We start from the raw sequence: 16,261 nt of genomic DNA, 5'->3' as shown, positions 1-16,261 counted from the left end.
GTTATGAGAAGTGCATAAGTAAGTAAAAATATTACAAAAAAAAAGCATATCAAATTAAATTTTTGATATTTTTTATGGGGACTTCGTTCATCATTATCTTTGTATTACGACACTAAGGGTATATTGTTGCATTATTCATCATCGCCAACATAGACTAGACAAAATTAGAGAACAATCAATTTCTTAAGACGAGAAATTGGAGAATTAAAATAGAATGAACAATTCATTGAAAAATGAAGCTTTTATGATCCCTATTTTCTTCTCTCATATTACTTCTATGTGCATCATCTCCTCCAACAACAATCCCTAACTATAGTAGCAGAGGATGCATTCAAAATTCTTGTTCAAATTAAATTGGAGGTTTTAGCTTTTATGCACTTTGCTTTTATATAAAAATTGAGACTTTTTTTTTAATTCCAAAATTATTTAGAAAATATTTGTTAAAATAATAAAATAATCAAGATATTAAGACTTATAAATTTATTGTAAGGGAAAAAAATAAAATTTCCCATGCAAATATAAAGTGGAAAACAAGCAAACTTGGCCAAAGGCGCCGCAGCCAATTATCTTGCCCTTTCTCCACCGGATCGGAGAGGCATCATCGTTGGTCCCTTTGTGGGGAGAAATTATTCTGTGTGGAATCCGATCACAACGATGTGTTCGGTCTGTAACAGTAGCCAATAAAAACATAACGCGTGGCGTGCTTACGTGGAAAGTTAAGGCCCGACTCATTTGTATTTTCGAGAGTAAATAATACGTGGCCCGCCCGATATATACAATGAAAAAGGCGAAAAATTTTAACATTTTTCAAATTCCACATTTCGGCCATTCGCTCCATTTCTCCCGAGCTTCCAGCGAAAAACTCTCGCTGAATTCCTCCAGCAATCTCTTCTTCTCATCATGGACATGGAAAAGGATTCACCTGCAAAGAGAAAGGTGCGAAAATTCTTACATTGACATAAAATGAACTACGGATATCTTTGGTATTCAACGCGTATTTGCTGAAGAAACTAAAAAATAAATTTAAATCATTCCGAGTAACTATAAAAGTTTAAATTTATCTCACCATTTTCGTTCTTTCTTCATATTTTCTTTGTACACAATGTGTATAATCTGCGTAAATTTTACTTATTTTCTGCGTATATGTTGAAGACAAAACCTAACATTTTATAATAAGTACTTTGGATCTTTAAATCATAAAACTAAACTTCCAATAAAGAAAAACGATTAGTGTATCATAAACCATAGATTTCTGCTGATATTTTTCTCTTCCTTTGCGTACATTGCGTATGGTATGCGTACCCATCGCGTATGGTATGCGTACACAACGCGTATGGTATGCGTACACATTGCGTATGGTATGCGTACAATGTGCGTATTTTATTGCGTTTTATATGCGTACTTTATTGCGTATAATATGCTTCTCTAAATTAATTATAGTTTCTTATTCTACGCAGATTTACGTCTGTCCTATATCATATAGATGCTATGTTTCGACTATCAGAACAATGTGTGATACATTTTCAGAAATAATTACTGTTGAAATTGAAGAAAAATTGAAGGAACTTAATATTTACTAATTTCTTCAATTTCCTGGATTTGAGCAAAACGCCCCACTTATCTACCAGCTGCTAACGATGTGGAACATTGAAAAGCAAAGCTTCATTATAGAGGGTCATGTTGTCCCTTTCACAGCTGATGAAGTGGCCCTCCTGACTGGACTACCAAATAGAGGTGAGGAGATTACTTGGATGACCTTGCCGACTTCAACAATCAGTTCAAAGGATATTAAGACTGAAATGTTTGAGTTGACTAGGGAAAGCTCCCCATATACCATATTAAAAACATTTATTATGTATTTGTGTTCTAATTTATTTTTCCAACAAAGCAACTTTAAAGTTCCTAAGATGCTTAAGACAATAGCAAATAATGTTGATGATTTTTCATCAATTAACTGGGCATGGGCAATTTGGGAATGCCTGGTTGAAGATTTTAATAATGTATCTATGAAGATCTCAAATAACAGGCCAGCGGGTTATGTCAATGGATTTGTGCCACTGCTTATTGTGAGTGCTAAAACAATTCTTATTAAACATTTTAATTGACTGATTGTTTTGCTAAATCTAACTGAGAATATCTAAATTTTATGCAGGTTTGGTTCCTGGAGCACACTTCCATTCATCTCCCAAAGTATCCTGACAGAAGGCCCCGTTTCCTTCGATGATCTGATGACATTGTATATAACACTGAGAAGACTGCCAAATTATTTGTTAATTTAAAGAGAAGACAGATATTTATTGTGAAAAGTTTATATATTGCTTACATATTGCGTACGGTTTGCATATACCATGCATATGTCTTGCGTACGTTATGCGTACAGCTTGCGTATATAATATGTATATATTGCGTATATGATTGCGTTTAGATTGCGTATTTATTTGAGAATAATTTTTCACAGATTTTTGTTGACATCCAAGGAGTAACCCCTGAAGAATCTGATCTCTTGGGTGTAAAGAAATATCCATCAACCCCTCTTTCACCCATTCAAACTAACACACGTGAACATCATCTCCCCCCACAATCTCCTCTGCAGCCCAAATATTCCTGCATGATCTAAGAAGATGTCGGTCTTCTGGCCTAGGCAAATCATGATTGTGATTTTCAATAAATTTTTTCACCTTCCAATATCCAGCTTCATCCACTGTAAACCTAACCATAGCTAGACAACCAGTTCGAGTATCTGATCTTCGATATTTCCTTTGGATATTAAGATCAGGCAACTTCTTGAAACCAGCTTTTGAACAAATAAAGTCCTTGGATTTTAAATTTCTGGAATTTGGGCAGTAACTGTGATGATCCTTACGAACACTAAAACCAATATTATATCCATAAGAACGATAAGCCACGTATGCCTCTTTCTCATTAACATAAACATCATGAGAAATACGCATTAAGTGAACGGTAAAATAGGCAACCAATACGCAACCGATACGCAAAAGATAAGCAGCAATTAAGCAATACAATACGCAATAAAAACCCAACATATGCGCAATGTATACGCAATGTATACACAATGTATATGCAATGTATACACAGAAAATATTCAATGTATATCAAACAGATACACAATACATACGCAAATAATACGCAACAAAACTTTGAATTAAGAAAATCAAACTACAAAATCCTTATTGTAGCCTAGATCAATAATGCTTTAGAAGAAGAGAACATCGAGTATTCTTTTTAAATCAATTACAATTTTACATTATGCACATTGTTGATAAAAAAACGCATCTTTGTTAAACACAATAAATGCACAAAGAAAACTTGGAAGGAGGCGAACTTTACCGAGATGCTGAACTTTTCGTCCAGTACCACTGGTTCTACATGTTCTGCTTCATGTGCGCTTGTTTCCGGGACGTCGGCATTCTCCAGGTTATCGGCTTCCTCCGAGACCTGCGAAAATATTGTCTGCTCATAAAAACCAACATCCTCCTTCAGATCAATCTCCATCTGCATCGGCATTTTCTCTGCGAAATTTTTGACTTCTCTGCGAAAATTTTGGCTCTAAGCGTTATATATTGCGGTGATTCGCGTGCGCCTTAAATTCTGAAAAAAGAAGCGCCAACCTAAATCTCCCGGGTCGGGCTGGAAGACGGGTCGGATTTACGAGGTTTAAGCAAGTCAATTGACTGTTTAACCTTTCCAAACCGAACACATCGTTGTGATGGTATTCACACACAGAATAATTTCTCCGACCAAACGGAGCTATCAGATAAGGGGAAGAGCGGGAGGCGGGAGTGGAAGAAAACTATTCCACCCTGCGAATTTAAGAAGAGAATTCAACAAAGAAGGCAATGCAAATAATTTCGGCTCCGCCGAGAAGGTGAAGTCCCCCAAATCTCTATTTTTCCCACCTCTTGAAGTGCCAGTTTGTCGCCAATGCGAACTGAGCATGGACTTTGATTGCATTTCTTGCAGTGGGTTCTCTGCAAGTTGTAGACCTTCCGGTTCGTTCCTCCATTTAGGGTTCGCTCGGGATGTTATCTTTCGAAGTAGTACTCCATCCCGGAGAAAAATCCCCTTGAGATTTCCTAGGGCAAGCTCTTCTGCTGGTATACTTCACTTAAGAGGCTTCCCGTCTCCATTTCTGTATTTATTTGTTAGTTCTTAGTTCTTATGTTGAGTTCAGATTCTCTCACTTTTGGTCATGCTGTCATAGACGTTCTATGGGCAAACTAAAAGGCTTGATGCTAGTTATGGGTTGGACGATGTGCTAATTTCTTGTCCAAGAAAGATTGCATTTTGTTGGGTTTAACATATTATGAAAACATTATGTATAGAGAGTATATGTTTTGGGAAGATTTATATTGATTTCTTCTCAACTACTTTTATTTTCTTCTTTATTAACTTCATATTTATTCTTTCATGTACGCCTATAAATAGGCACTATTCTTCAATGAATAAAACAACTATTTCTTTCTTTTAACATGGCATTAGACCTTGAGCTCTAGATGCCCATGCCCCAACTTTCCTATTTATTTTTCATGTATGCCTATAAATAGGCATTAATATTCTCTGATTAAATCATCTAATTATGTTATTTTAACATAATACTAGGACCTAGATCCTTAGATATCCTAACTTAGCAAACATCCCACCTTTCAGCCACACCATGTAATTTAATTCACCCCTTGTTGCGCACACTATACTCATTCAATTCCCTAGCCTATTGTTTGCCTACTTTTCTCGCAAACTATATTTGCCCGTATGCTACATTCGCTGCTTGTTGCACTCGCTCGCTACATTATTGTCATGTGCTTGACAACAACGTACACTTGTATGCCTCCAATTGTTTGCATTTATGCTGCATTACTCGTATGCACATTATGCATGTGTTACACTCGTGTGCTCTAATCCCTACATGCATCTTTGTATGCTAGTGGTCGCTCTAAGAACCCTTGGGACTCTCCTTGCATACCCAAGTGATCACACTTGTTCTGCTCCCACATTCACTTTATGATCCTACTTTAGACTTCAGTTTTTTGACACGATTTATATAATTCTTAGATTGTTGTACATCTCTCATAGGTGTTATAATTTCTATCTCTCCTCTAAATTAAGTGAAACCCTCCTCCATCACTGATATGTCCATCAAATTTTAGGATTATGATTATCTTCTATGGTTAGAGCCCTTTGATTCTTTGTCACATCACATGAAAATTCAATCATTTTGATGGCCTTTCAGATAGCAAACCTTAAGCTGGTCAAATAGTAAGCTTTTGATTATGTTGTTCTTACTCAGTGTGGCTCCTTAAGAACCTTGAACTATTCATTGCATCTTTTATCATATTTCAAGACATTGCCAACAAGTTATGAGACTTTCTTCATTCCATCTATTTTTAAGATAGCAATATCTTCTAGATATACACTCTCTATGATGACATTTGTTCTCTCCAACAGAAGAACTTGCCAATTCAAGAGTACTATTACATATTGATGGAAGTATGATGAATTGCTCCAACATTATCTCTTCACTATTGATATTGTTCTCTAACAAAAATATAATTAAGAATTTTGGGTTGCCAAACTATTTTCTAGAGTTCATCCCTTTTTGTAAGGTATAAAATCTCAATTAAAGGCTTATTCTATCATGCAAATGTTACTAAGCTTTATCTTAAGTCTCTTGCATCACTAAACTATCAAATTCTTCATATTTGACCCATGGTCACTCTATCTTTGCTCTAATTCACGATGCAGGAGAGGAAGACGTGGTTGGGGAGGACAAATTGGTGGTGATCGTGGCTATAAAAATCTCTTTAATTTATGCCTATACTGTAGTTTCACTATGATCCTCCTGAATATGTGGGATTGATATGGCTTTCTTTCAATTGCCTAACACATATCCACAGACAACTTTAATTTGCTTTCATTTAGTTCAAGCTTTCTTACTATGCCTCTCGATTATTCTAATAGACGAAGGCCTCTCTCTCTCTATCACTTAGTTTCTAAGGCAATCTTTTCCTTATGCTTTAGTACTATTGCCTTTACTAGTATGTTCTGGATTTTTATTCAAGAGAATCTTTCCACATTATATATACCAATAGTTATTTTCTTTGTTGCATGTCTTCTTTGCCACCTTTCATCATTACAATAGTTCCCTATCCTTGGAAGGAATTGTTGACCCTTCTCAATCCTAGTCATTATGCGTCTTGGGATCGCAGCATTTTTTGTTCATTATCTTACAAGCTATTGTTATTTTGTAACGTTTTATTCTACGCATTGTCTTTTAAGACCTTAGCTCAATGAAGATTGTTTGGAGGGTATTGAATCTAGAGGCATATGCTACTTAACAACTGATAATTCTTTTTCTTTTGCTTTCACTATTATTCCTTATCAATGACATTGCAGTTGGACTATCCTTCTCCTTCTCGATATCAAAATTTTGTTAGGTCTCTTCCTTCTAAATTTGAATACCTTGTTTGTGAATTGGGCAAATGTTGTCATATATCATTTCTATCATCTAGTACTAGTTATTGTCTTATTTCTTTTGAGTTAATTCATTATGATATTTGGGGTTTGAATCATGTTATGAGTTCAAGCTCACTTAAGGTTTAACTATTTATTTTCTTTGTTAATTATCCTTCTTGAGTTACTTGGGTATACTGTAAAATATTTATGAAAAGCCCTTTGATTTATTTCATAAGTTTCATTAAGAAATTAAACTCAGTTTTCCTCCTTACCAAATGTTTTGCACATTGATAATGCTTTAGAATACTTGCAAGCTCAATTCCATCAGAACCCGACCCGGTTCGGGTTCAGGTTGACTCAGAACCCGACCCGGTTCGGGTTCAGGTTGACTCAGAACCCGACCCGGTTCGGGTTCAGGTTGACTCAGAACCCGACCCGGTTCGGGTTCAGGTTGACTCAGAACCCGACCCGGTTCGGGTTCAGGTTGACTCAGAACCCGACCCGGTTCGGGTTCAGGTTGACTCAGAACCCGACCCGGTTCGGGTTCAGGTTGACTCAGAACCCGACCCGGTTCGGGTTCAGGTTGACTCGAACTCTGAAATTTTCGTGTCGGGATCGGGTCGGGGTTTCGGCTTGTGTCTAATATTGACACCCCTAGCTTTTAATTTAAAAAATTACCTTCTTAATTAGACAACACATATCTCTTAACAAAATGAAGTCACCAAACATACACATGGTCATCTCTTTAATGTTGTTAGGACACTTATGTCTCATATGAATATGCCATGCCAATTTTGGGAACATGTGATCCTAATTTCCTCTTACCTTACTAATTGTGATACTCTGCAGTTTTCAAAAAACATTTCCCAATCCACATTCGATCTCCCAATTTGCCTATTATTTCTCTTATTATGTGGGTGTTTGGTTCTTTTTTCCATTGTTTATTTTTTTGCTTGCATGATAGACTCTCTTCTTGTATCACTCCTTGTATCTTCCTTGGGTGTTTTTAAATTCAAAATTGATATAAATATTATTATTGTTAGCAAATATCTATATATGTCAATGGACATCACCTTTCATAAGAATTCTTATTTATTTCATATTGCTACTTCTAAATCATTAACATATGTTCCATTTTCTCTTCCTTTTCTCTCTGCATCTCCTTCTCTACAAGGTGCACTATAGAATAAATAGTCCACCTCCAGTTGCAACACCTCCTATCATCTCTTCTACGTCTATCGAAGTTCCCTCTTAAATCGTGCCTTTAGAGCTACAACTTCTTATTGCACTAAATTGTCATAAATTATTAACTATTTTCATTCTATTCACTCATTCATGAACTTTGATCATTTATCCCCATCTTATCATTGTTTTTCCTTGTCTTTAAATGTTAAATCTATGCTTAGGAGTTAGGACATGTCTAGAAGCACTTCTATGTCTTCTATGGAAATAGACAATGGATGCTTAGATGAGCATTCTTCATAGACAGCAAACATGTGAATTGGTTACCTTCCTGTAATGTTAAACCAATCGCTTGTAGATAGGTATTCACTCCCACAATTTGACTTGATGGCTTTATTGATTGATACAAAGCTCGATTGCTTGCCAAAGATTTTATTTAAGTCCATGGGAAATGTTATATTGATATTTTCTTTTCGATTGTCAGGCGCCTAACGCTATCAGAATTCTAATCTCTATGGTTATCATTCAAGGTTGGCCATGTTGCAAATAGATGTTAGTAACCTCTTCCTTTATAGTGATTTGAATGAAGATGTATATATGGATCAACCAACTTGGTATGTTGCTCAAGGGGACATACACACATGCTTAATTTGGAAGGCTACTTATGGGGTCTAGCAGAGTCCATGGGCTTGTTTTTACAAACTCTGTAAGTTTCTTGCAAAAATTGGCCTTTGAAATACCAACTGTTATTTTATCTATGATAAATATAGAGCAATATGCTCAATTTTTCTATCCATATATCTAAATGATATACTACCCTCTGTAAGCAATGGAAAAGACCCAAGTAAAATACTACTTATAGAATTGTAGTGTAACTGAAGATCTTTGGCACCAAATAATTTCTTGGTATTGAATTTATTTATGTCAAGAGAGGAAATTCTCTATCGTAAAAAAATGTCACTGATTTTCTTGAAGAATTTAAACCTCTAGGTTGCAAACTAGTCGACACTCACGTGGATAATCAAATTATATTCGATGAGGACACACCATATGATGATCTATCTTTAGTTTAGAAGGTTCATTGAAAATTGTTTTATTTGAAATTTATGCAATCATATCTTTTGTTGTTTAGGTCTCAAGTCAACTTATGCAAAATCTAATATAAATGGATACTATTCTTCACATTCTTTTATGCATAAAGAAAAATTCTGGAAAGGGGTTATTGCCTGCTCATATTGGGTACTTAAATATTGTAGCATTCACTGATGCTAACTATGTTGAGTCTGTTGATTGCAAAAAGTTGATTTTTGGGTGCTTTATTTTTGTGGGAGGCAATCTTATTGCCGGGAAGACTTAGGCTTCGTTTGGGACGATTTTCTTATGCTTCTTAAAGCAATTTTATAGCACAAAAAATTTTATTTTGCTAGAAAATTGCTTTAAGAAGCAGTAAGAAAGCCGTCCCAAACGAAGCCTAAGAAGCAAAATATTGTAACCAAATCCAGTGCTGAAATGGAATGTAGAGCCATGACTTATTCTACATATAATTGAGCCAGGACTCTATTAGAAGGGCTCTATTAGAAGGGTTTAATTTTCTAGTAATTGAGCCTATGGCTCTGTATTGTGACAATCATGCAACCATATTATCAATAATCCAATGTTTCATGAAATGGACAAACATATTAAGGTTGGTTGCCATTTCATGCAGGATGTTTTGTTTTTTGAGAAGATTGTTACTCTTGTTTGCAGATATAAATTGGAGCTGGAGCTTTGGGTATGAACTGTGTTTGCTTTGTTTTCTTTATAGAGTGTATCGGTTAAAATAGTGCATATTTATGATTTTTTGGGAGTATTTAAACTCCTTGTTTTCTCTTCGCAAAGAGGGTAACGCCGCATGAGCTAGTGTTTTGTTTTATTGACTACTTCCTTGGAGCAGCCCATTGATCGAGTTAACCAATAGTTCTATATTTTGGTGTTCCTACTATAATTTTAGTGCACTCTTTATAAAATTATAAAGAAATGTCTTCTATTATGTGATTTCTTTTTTATTCCTGCCTTGTATAGGTTTTCATTAAAGGCCAGGTTAATGTATGATCAGGAAGGGGCTAAGAGATGGGTCATTATAACTATTTGTTATGCTTTTTTAGCTTTTCTTTTCCATGCTCGGGATCTTTGAAAACCGTTTAAACCAAAACTGCCTGCATTTACTGCTTGCCTTAATTTTCCTTTACAGCTAAACTGGGTAGTTTCTAAACAATAAATAAATATCCAGATCCACTACTTGTTCAAGCAGCTAGAGGGGATCTTGTCAGCAGGCCTCCAGCATGGATGATGCGCCAAGCAGGAAGGTATATGGCTGTATATAGAAAACTTGCAGAGAAACATCCATCATTCAGAGTGAGGTCAGAGACAGTTGATCTCATTGTGGAAATTTCTTTGCAGCCTTGGAGAGCTTTCCATCCAGATGGTGTGATAATTTTTTCTGATATACTTACTCCTCTACCAGCATTTGGTGTTCATTTTGAGATAGAAGAAGTAAAAGGCCCTATTATTCAGAACCCAATTTCTTCAGAGGATGATCTGAATAATTTGCATTCCATTGACTTGGACAAGCTTCAATTTGTGGGAGAATCTCTAAAAATCTTGAGATCCGAGGTATAATAACTTAAACATTAGTTTTTTATCTTTTTCTTGAGGCATTATTTCCTTCACCTCGGTTATCTACCGTTTTTTCTGCTTTAATCTTGATTTTAATTTTTAGATATTTTATTAATTATAAATGAAAGAAAATCATCTGCAAACAAAGAATCATGCTTTTTTGCTTGTATCCGGCTACTGAACCAAAAATTGATGCCCGCTTTTTGACATATTGCAAATACGACCTTAAGACCACCAATGATTAAACTTCTTCGAGAAGAAGGATGATAGGTTAGGCTCTCAACTTTTTAAAAGAGGACACTAATTAATGTGTGTGTGTATGCATATATATATTCTTGTTGTTGTGTGGCAGAAATGAAAATATTGAGATGCTGTGGTAAAAATTATATAATGATAGAGTTAGAAAAGATTGTATTAGAATATCACGGCAGTAACACCTATTGGTAATAACTAATAAGATGGTGCAAAATAAATTGTGGTGGTTAGTCATGTATTATGTAGAATAGAAGATGCACACCTAAATTAAGTGAATATATATATACTATAGCAGTATTGTGCTGAAAAATGAGTAGACCATATCACGGCTAATAAGTATGCAAAAGATGCTGCAAAATAGAATTAAAAATCTTGTAATTAGCATGAATGAATGGAGGAGGGTTTCTAAAGCCAGCCTTATATTGTTGTAATAAGGATTATAAAGACTCTTGATGATGATTAATATTCATAAAATCTTATTTTTGTCTTAATCATATTTGTCTTTCATTCCTTATAGGTTGGGGAGCATGCAGCAGTTCTTGGTTTTGTTGGGGCACCCTGGACAATTGCTACTTATATTGTGGAAGGGGGTACAACTCGGACTTATGCCAATATTAAAAGCATGTGTCATACTGCACCACATGTGTTAAAGTCTCTTCTTTCTCACCTCACACGAGCAATTTCTGAGTATATTATCTTTCAAGTGAAATCTGGAGCACAATGTATACAGATTTTTGATTCATGGGGTGGGCAGATACCTCCAAATGCTTGGGAGCAATGGTCAAGACCATACATTCAAGAGGTATGGTTTTCAATTAAGTTTTATTTTATTCATCAGGGATATTTGTGTCTGCATGCACGCTTAACCTCATTAGGCATTCTTCCTTAATGTTAGAGTCATAGATGCAACTGTAATATAAGGTTAAGGTTTTGCACATCAAGTCCTTAGATCTTATTTTAGTATGAGCTTCATGTAATGCGATAGGCCTTTTGTTCATTCTTAATTATTAAAAAAAACCACTAAGAAAGAGCTTACAAGTTCTCATTTGAGGATTGCTCTTGATCATTACATGACAATGAAGGTTTTAAAATGGCCTTAATGGGAATTCACCTTTACTCATGGAAGTGAATATTCAACTATACAAAGGTTTATTTGAATAATCTAATTTAAAGAAATACACTGATAAAAGATATATTGGGTTTATTAAAGAATTATGTGAGGGAGCAATAATTATCATTAGAAGAAATTGATCTAAACCATTGTTCTTTCATCATCTTTAAGTGCTACATGAGGTGTTAATTGTATTTTTTGCTGGTCATTTTTCACAACTTCTGGTCATAGCACTTTGGTCTTTCCTCTTTCCTAATTATTTAACAGTGATTCTAGTAACTTGAGTACTAGATTTATAAGATCATTTTTCTGCCCTCCATTGTATATTTCATTGGTTTTATTCCCATTATTTGTTTAATATAATCGGTTATCTTTCTATCCTTCATGGTTTTACCACATATCCTTCATAGTCTTACATATATCGATCTACTATAATACTCAACTTGGATATTGACTTATTTGTTTTTGTTTCTCAGATTCATTGAAACAAAGTCAATCTAATTGTAGTTTAATGAATCTTACCTTCAAATCTTAATGATATTCTTAAAAATAGTTATGGAGTGGCCAAAGGGTTTTTGATTGTATTAGATTTCAATAATGTTTAATAATGTTTTTACCAACCATTAAAAAAGCGGACGAGGCGTCTGCATTGAGTTGCGCCTCAAGTCGAGGCGGAAGTCATGCGTATCGGGGCTTACGCCTCGAACCATCCTGCGAAGCCTACGATTTTTTTGCACGAGGCGTACGCTTCAGAGCGTAATGCCTCGAGGTAGTACGAGGCACCGCTTCAAAATTTTTTCTTCGGTATATATGTAAATACAATGCAGCCGATTCGTATTCGCGTATCGGATTAGGGCTTCCTGTGAGAATTGAAAGGCGAACTGGAGGCGAAGCCGTGAGGGAAAGAGACGAAGTCGTGAGAGAAGGAGACGAAGCTGTGAGTGCAGGAGACGAAGTCGGAAGGAGACGACGCAGGAAATGAAGCCGGAAGCAATAACGGTTTCGAAAGCAGGAAACGAAGCCGAAGTTGTGAGTGCAGGAAACGTCCAGGCCTCGATTAGGTCGGAAGAGCAGGTGAGCAGTGTTGTGGGCCTTGACTTTGATGTGCAGTAACGAAAGCTTGAATAACTCCTGATTCGACTTTCTTTCATTCATCCGCTCAGTACATGCTCGGTACTGCTAGTTATCGCTAGGTACCGAGCAAGTATATGCTCGATACTGAGCGGTACATGCTCGGTACCGAGCTAGTACCGCTCGGTACCACTAGGTACATGCTCGGTACCGAGCCACTGCACTCATGTCAATATGGAACCATGTACAAAAGTACCTGATGAGGTGAGAAAGGAATGTATAGATTATTTAAAGAAAATTTCCACCACAAAAGGAGGTCACACAAATAAATATGGAAGAGATGATAGGAAACTCTTCTTACTATGGATCACAGCATGAAGGTTCTAGTACTGGAAGCCATCTAGTTTCTTCTGACCAAGGCAGTCGGGGGCCCATGGATAGATTTATGCTAAATATTGATAACGAGGAAAACATAAATACTCAGGATATTCAGCCTCCTACAGCTACAAAAGAACTCAGGAACATAGTTTGTTTGGATATCGCCAGATTCATCTATGAAAATTGGATTCCATTTAATGTTGTTAGGAGTCCGTCATGGATCAATTTATTACGATCTGTTGAAAGTTATTGAAGAGGATAACAACTTCCAAGCATGTATGAGCTGAGGACTTTGGATGCTGAATGAGAAGGTTAAGACAACTTCAAAAATGGTGGATGATGTTAAGAAGACTTGGATTGAGACATGAGTGATAATAATGTTAGATGGTTGGTCAGATATTCGACATAGAAGTATTATTAATTTCTTTATCAACAATCCATATGGAACAGTTTTTCTCAAATCAGTAGATGCTTCAAGCTTTGTAAAGGATGCACAATTATTGTTTGAAATGTTGGATGAAATTGTGGAGGAAGTGGGAGATGCCTTAGTAGTACAGGTTGTTACTGATAATGCAAGTGCATACAAAGCTGCAGGGAGAATGTTAATGGAGAAGAGGCCTCACCTTTACTTGACTCCTTGTGCTGCACATTGTATTGACTTGATGCTTGAAAGGTTGGGACAGTTGCCTCAACATAAATCATCCATATTGAAGGTCAAATTCATTAGTAAGTTTATAGACAATCATTCTTGGGTACTCAACTTGATGAGAAAATTCACCGACAAAGAAATTATTAGACCTGCTGTTACAAGATTTGCTATTGCATATTTAACATTCAGAGATTCGAGGAGTTAAGACAACCTTTGGAAGCAATGTTTGCTTCTAAATAGTGGGATAAAAGTTCATGGGCCAAAAAACAGGAAGAAAAACAAGTTGAAAAGATTTTTATGAAAGATGATTTATTTTGGCCTAGTACAAATTATGCTTTGAAGACAATAGGACCATTAGTAAAGGTGCTTAGAATGGTTGATGGTGAGAGGGCCCCGACAATGAGATTTATTTATGAAGCAATGAATAGGGCTAAAGAAGACATTGTAAAAGAATTGGGAGGTCAAGAAAGTGCCTACAAAGAAATATGGGATATTATAGATAAAAAGTGGGATCGACAATTACACAAACACTTATATGCTGCTGCGTACTATTTAAATCCCCAATTTCATTATGATAAGGATTTTCATGTTGACAAAGAGATGAAAACTGATTTGTATGCATGTATGGACAGACTAAAACTGAAGAAGACTACCTCAAAGTGAATGATCAACTTGAGAATTTTCATTTGAAAAAGGGAATATTTGGATTTAGAGCAGCACAAGCATGCTACAAAACACGATCTCCTGATATGTTTATAGTTTGTGTATTTATAATTTTAATGTTAATATTTATGTTCAAGTCTTCTACTTTAACAAATATTCATAAAATATTATGTTTGTCTTCATGTAGAACGTTGGTGGGCTCAGTTTGGAGATGATGTTCCTGAATTGAAAGCTTTTACAGTTAAAGTTCTTAGCCTAACGTGTTCGGCTTCTGCATGTAAGTGTAATTGGAGCATCTTCAATCAAATTCATACAAAGAGAAGAAATCGATTGGCGGCAGATCGAATGAACAAACTAATTTATGTTATGTTTAACAAAAAACTGAAAGATAAACATCTCAAATTGTAGAATTAAGGAAATATTGAGAATGACATTGACCATTTGTTTGTTTTTGAGTTACAATTTGATGATGAATGGGTTACTCATAAGAATGCTGATGTTTCTGAAGTTGAAGTAGAAGGAGAAACATGTCAATAAAAAAGACAATGAATCAACTACCCAAGTATATAAAAGAAATAAAAAAAGTGAGATTGAAGCTTCAAAAAAATTCAAAGGTATTCTTAAATATAATGAATTGTTTGTATGTTACTATTGTTTCATTTTAGAGCTAATGAAATATTAAATGATATAAGAGATAAATGAAAAAATATTATAGATGAAGAAGAGTTTGAGGATGACTTTGCCATTAATTATGGAGGTTCTTCTGAAGACAATCAAAGTGATGATGAGCTTGCTTTGGGTCTTGATCCTAAGGGGATGTTTTATTTTTAAGTGAGTTTATTTTAAATCTTGTATTCTAGTAATATTATCTTGAAACAAATCTTCAAATTCATAGTTGACATAATATTTTGTTATTTTTTGTCATCTTTAATAATTTTAAATTAATTTATTTTAATCATTTTGAGGCTTACACCTTGATCCGCCTCGAGGCTTACGCCTCGCCTCGATTCCCGATTTCGCCTTTTAAAACCTTGGTTTTATACCTATGTTTATTTAGTGAGTGTATCTCTTAACTGGACATAATGAAAAAAAAAAATGATTCATGTAGTCAACCCCACGTTGTAGGATAAAGACTTGATGTTATTATTATTGGTGTTGTTATTCAATAGAAGTTTATGAAGATGTTTAAAGTGAAATGTTCTGTATTTATTATTTGAGATCAATGTTTAAAATTGCGTATTCGAGTATTGAGGCATTTTTCATTCGTGAGGCGAGGCGTAAGCCTCAATGCATTTTGAGGCGTAAGCCTCAAAATCAAAAGATTGCGTAAACATAAAATAAATTTTTTATATACTAATGAGTGAATAATATAAAACATAAAAATGCGTAAGATATGAAGTGAAATCAAAATATCTCAATAATAAGACAACATGAAATATAATTCAGCTCAAAATTTTATCTTTCCCAAATCCCAGTATTCTTTTCATTAACATATAATTCCAATTTCCAAAAACAAATAGTAATGACATATCACATAAGAACTCATAAATCATCAACACTGTTAGGGCGGCAAGAGAATTAAACGTTCGACGAGCTACTCGTTCGGTTCGATTAAAGCTCGTTTGTGATCGTTTAATTAACTAAACAAACAAACTTGAACAATATTTTAAATACTCGATTCTTAAATAAACAAACTTGAACACTAATACGTTCGGCTCATTTATGTTCGCGAACAACATCATTTGAAGTGCTGATTTTAAGCGTCGAGGTGTTGATTTTGGAGGTAGGCGGGGGGAATATGAAGGTAGTGGAGATTTTGGAGAAAG

The 16,261-nt window shown here is 35.2% G+C and overlaps 1 protein-coding gene across 2 annotated transcripts in view; it reads left to right on the top strand.

Moving 5' to 3' along the window:
* LOC110106034 (uroporphyrinogen decarboxylase 1, chloroplastic) overlaps positions 1 to 16,261 on the top strand; it is a 31,667-nt gene that overhangs the window by 6,739 nt on the left and 8,667 nt on the right. Inside the window, exons 2-5 of one of the 2 annotated variants that reach the window (XM_020835756.2) lie at positions 3,776 to 3,886; positions 3,982 to 4,115; positions 9,923 to 10,305; positions 11,081 to 11,365. In XM_020835756.2, the coding sequence (XP_020691415.2) occupies positions 3,858 to 3,886; positions 3,982 to 4,115; positions 9,923 to 10,305; positions 11,081 to 11,365 (831 nt within the window). In that variant the 5' untranslated portion in view covers positions 3,776 to 3,857. The remainder of the gene's footprint in view (positions 1 to 3,775; positions 3,887 to 3,981; positions 4,116 to 9,922; positions 10,306 to 11,080; positions 11,366 to 16,261) is intronic. The other variant, XM_020835755.2, reaches the window with a different exon arrangement.

The sequence above is a fragment of the Dendrobium catenatum genome, unplaced genomic scaffold (assembly GCF_001605985.2).
Source record: "Dendrobium catenatum unplaced genomic scaffold, ASM160598v2 fragScaff_scaffold_821, whole genome shotgun sequence".
In the NCBI taxonomy this organism is placed as follows: domain Eukaryota; kingdom Viridiplantae; phylum Streptophyta; class Magnoliopsida; order Asparagales; family Orchidaceae; genus Dendrobium; species Dendrobium catenatum.
This window is presented reverse-complemented; position numbering and strand designations above follow the sequence as displayed.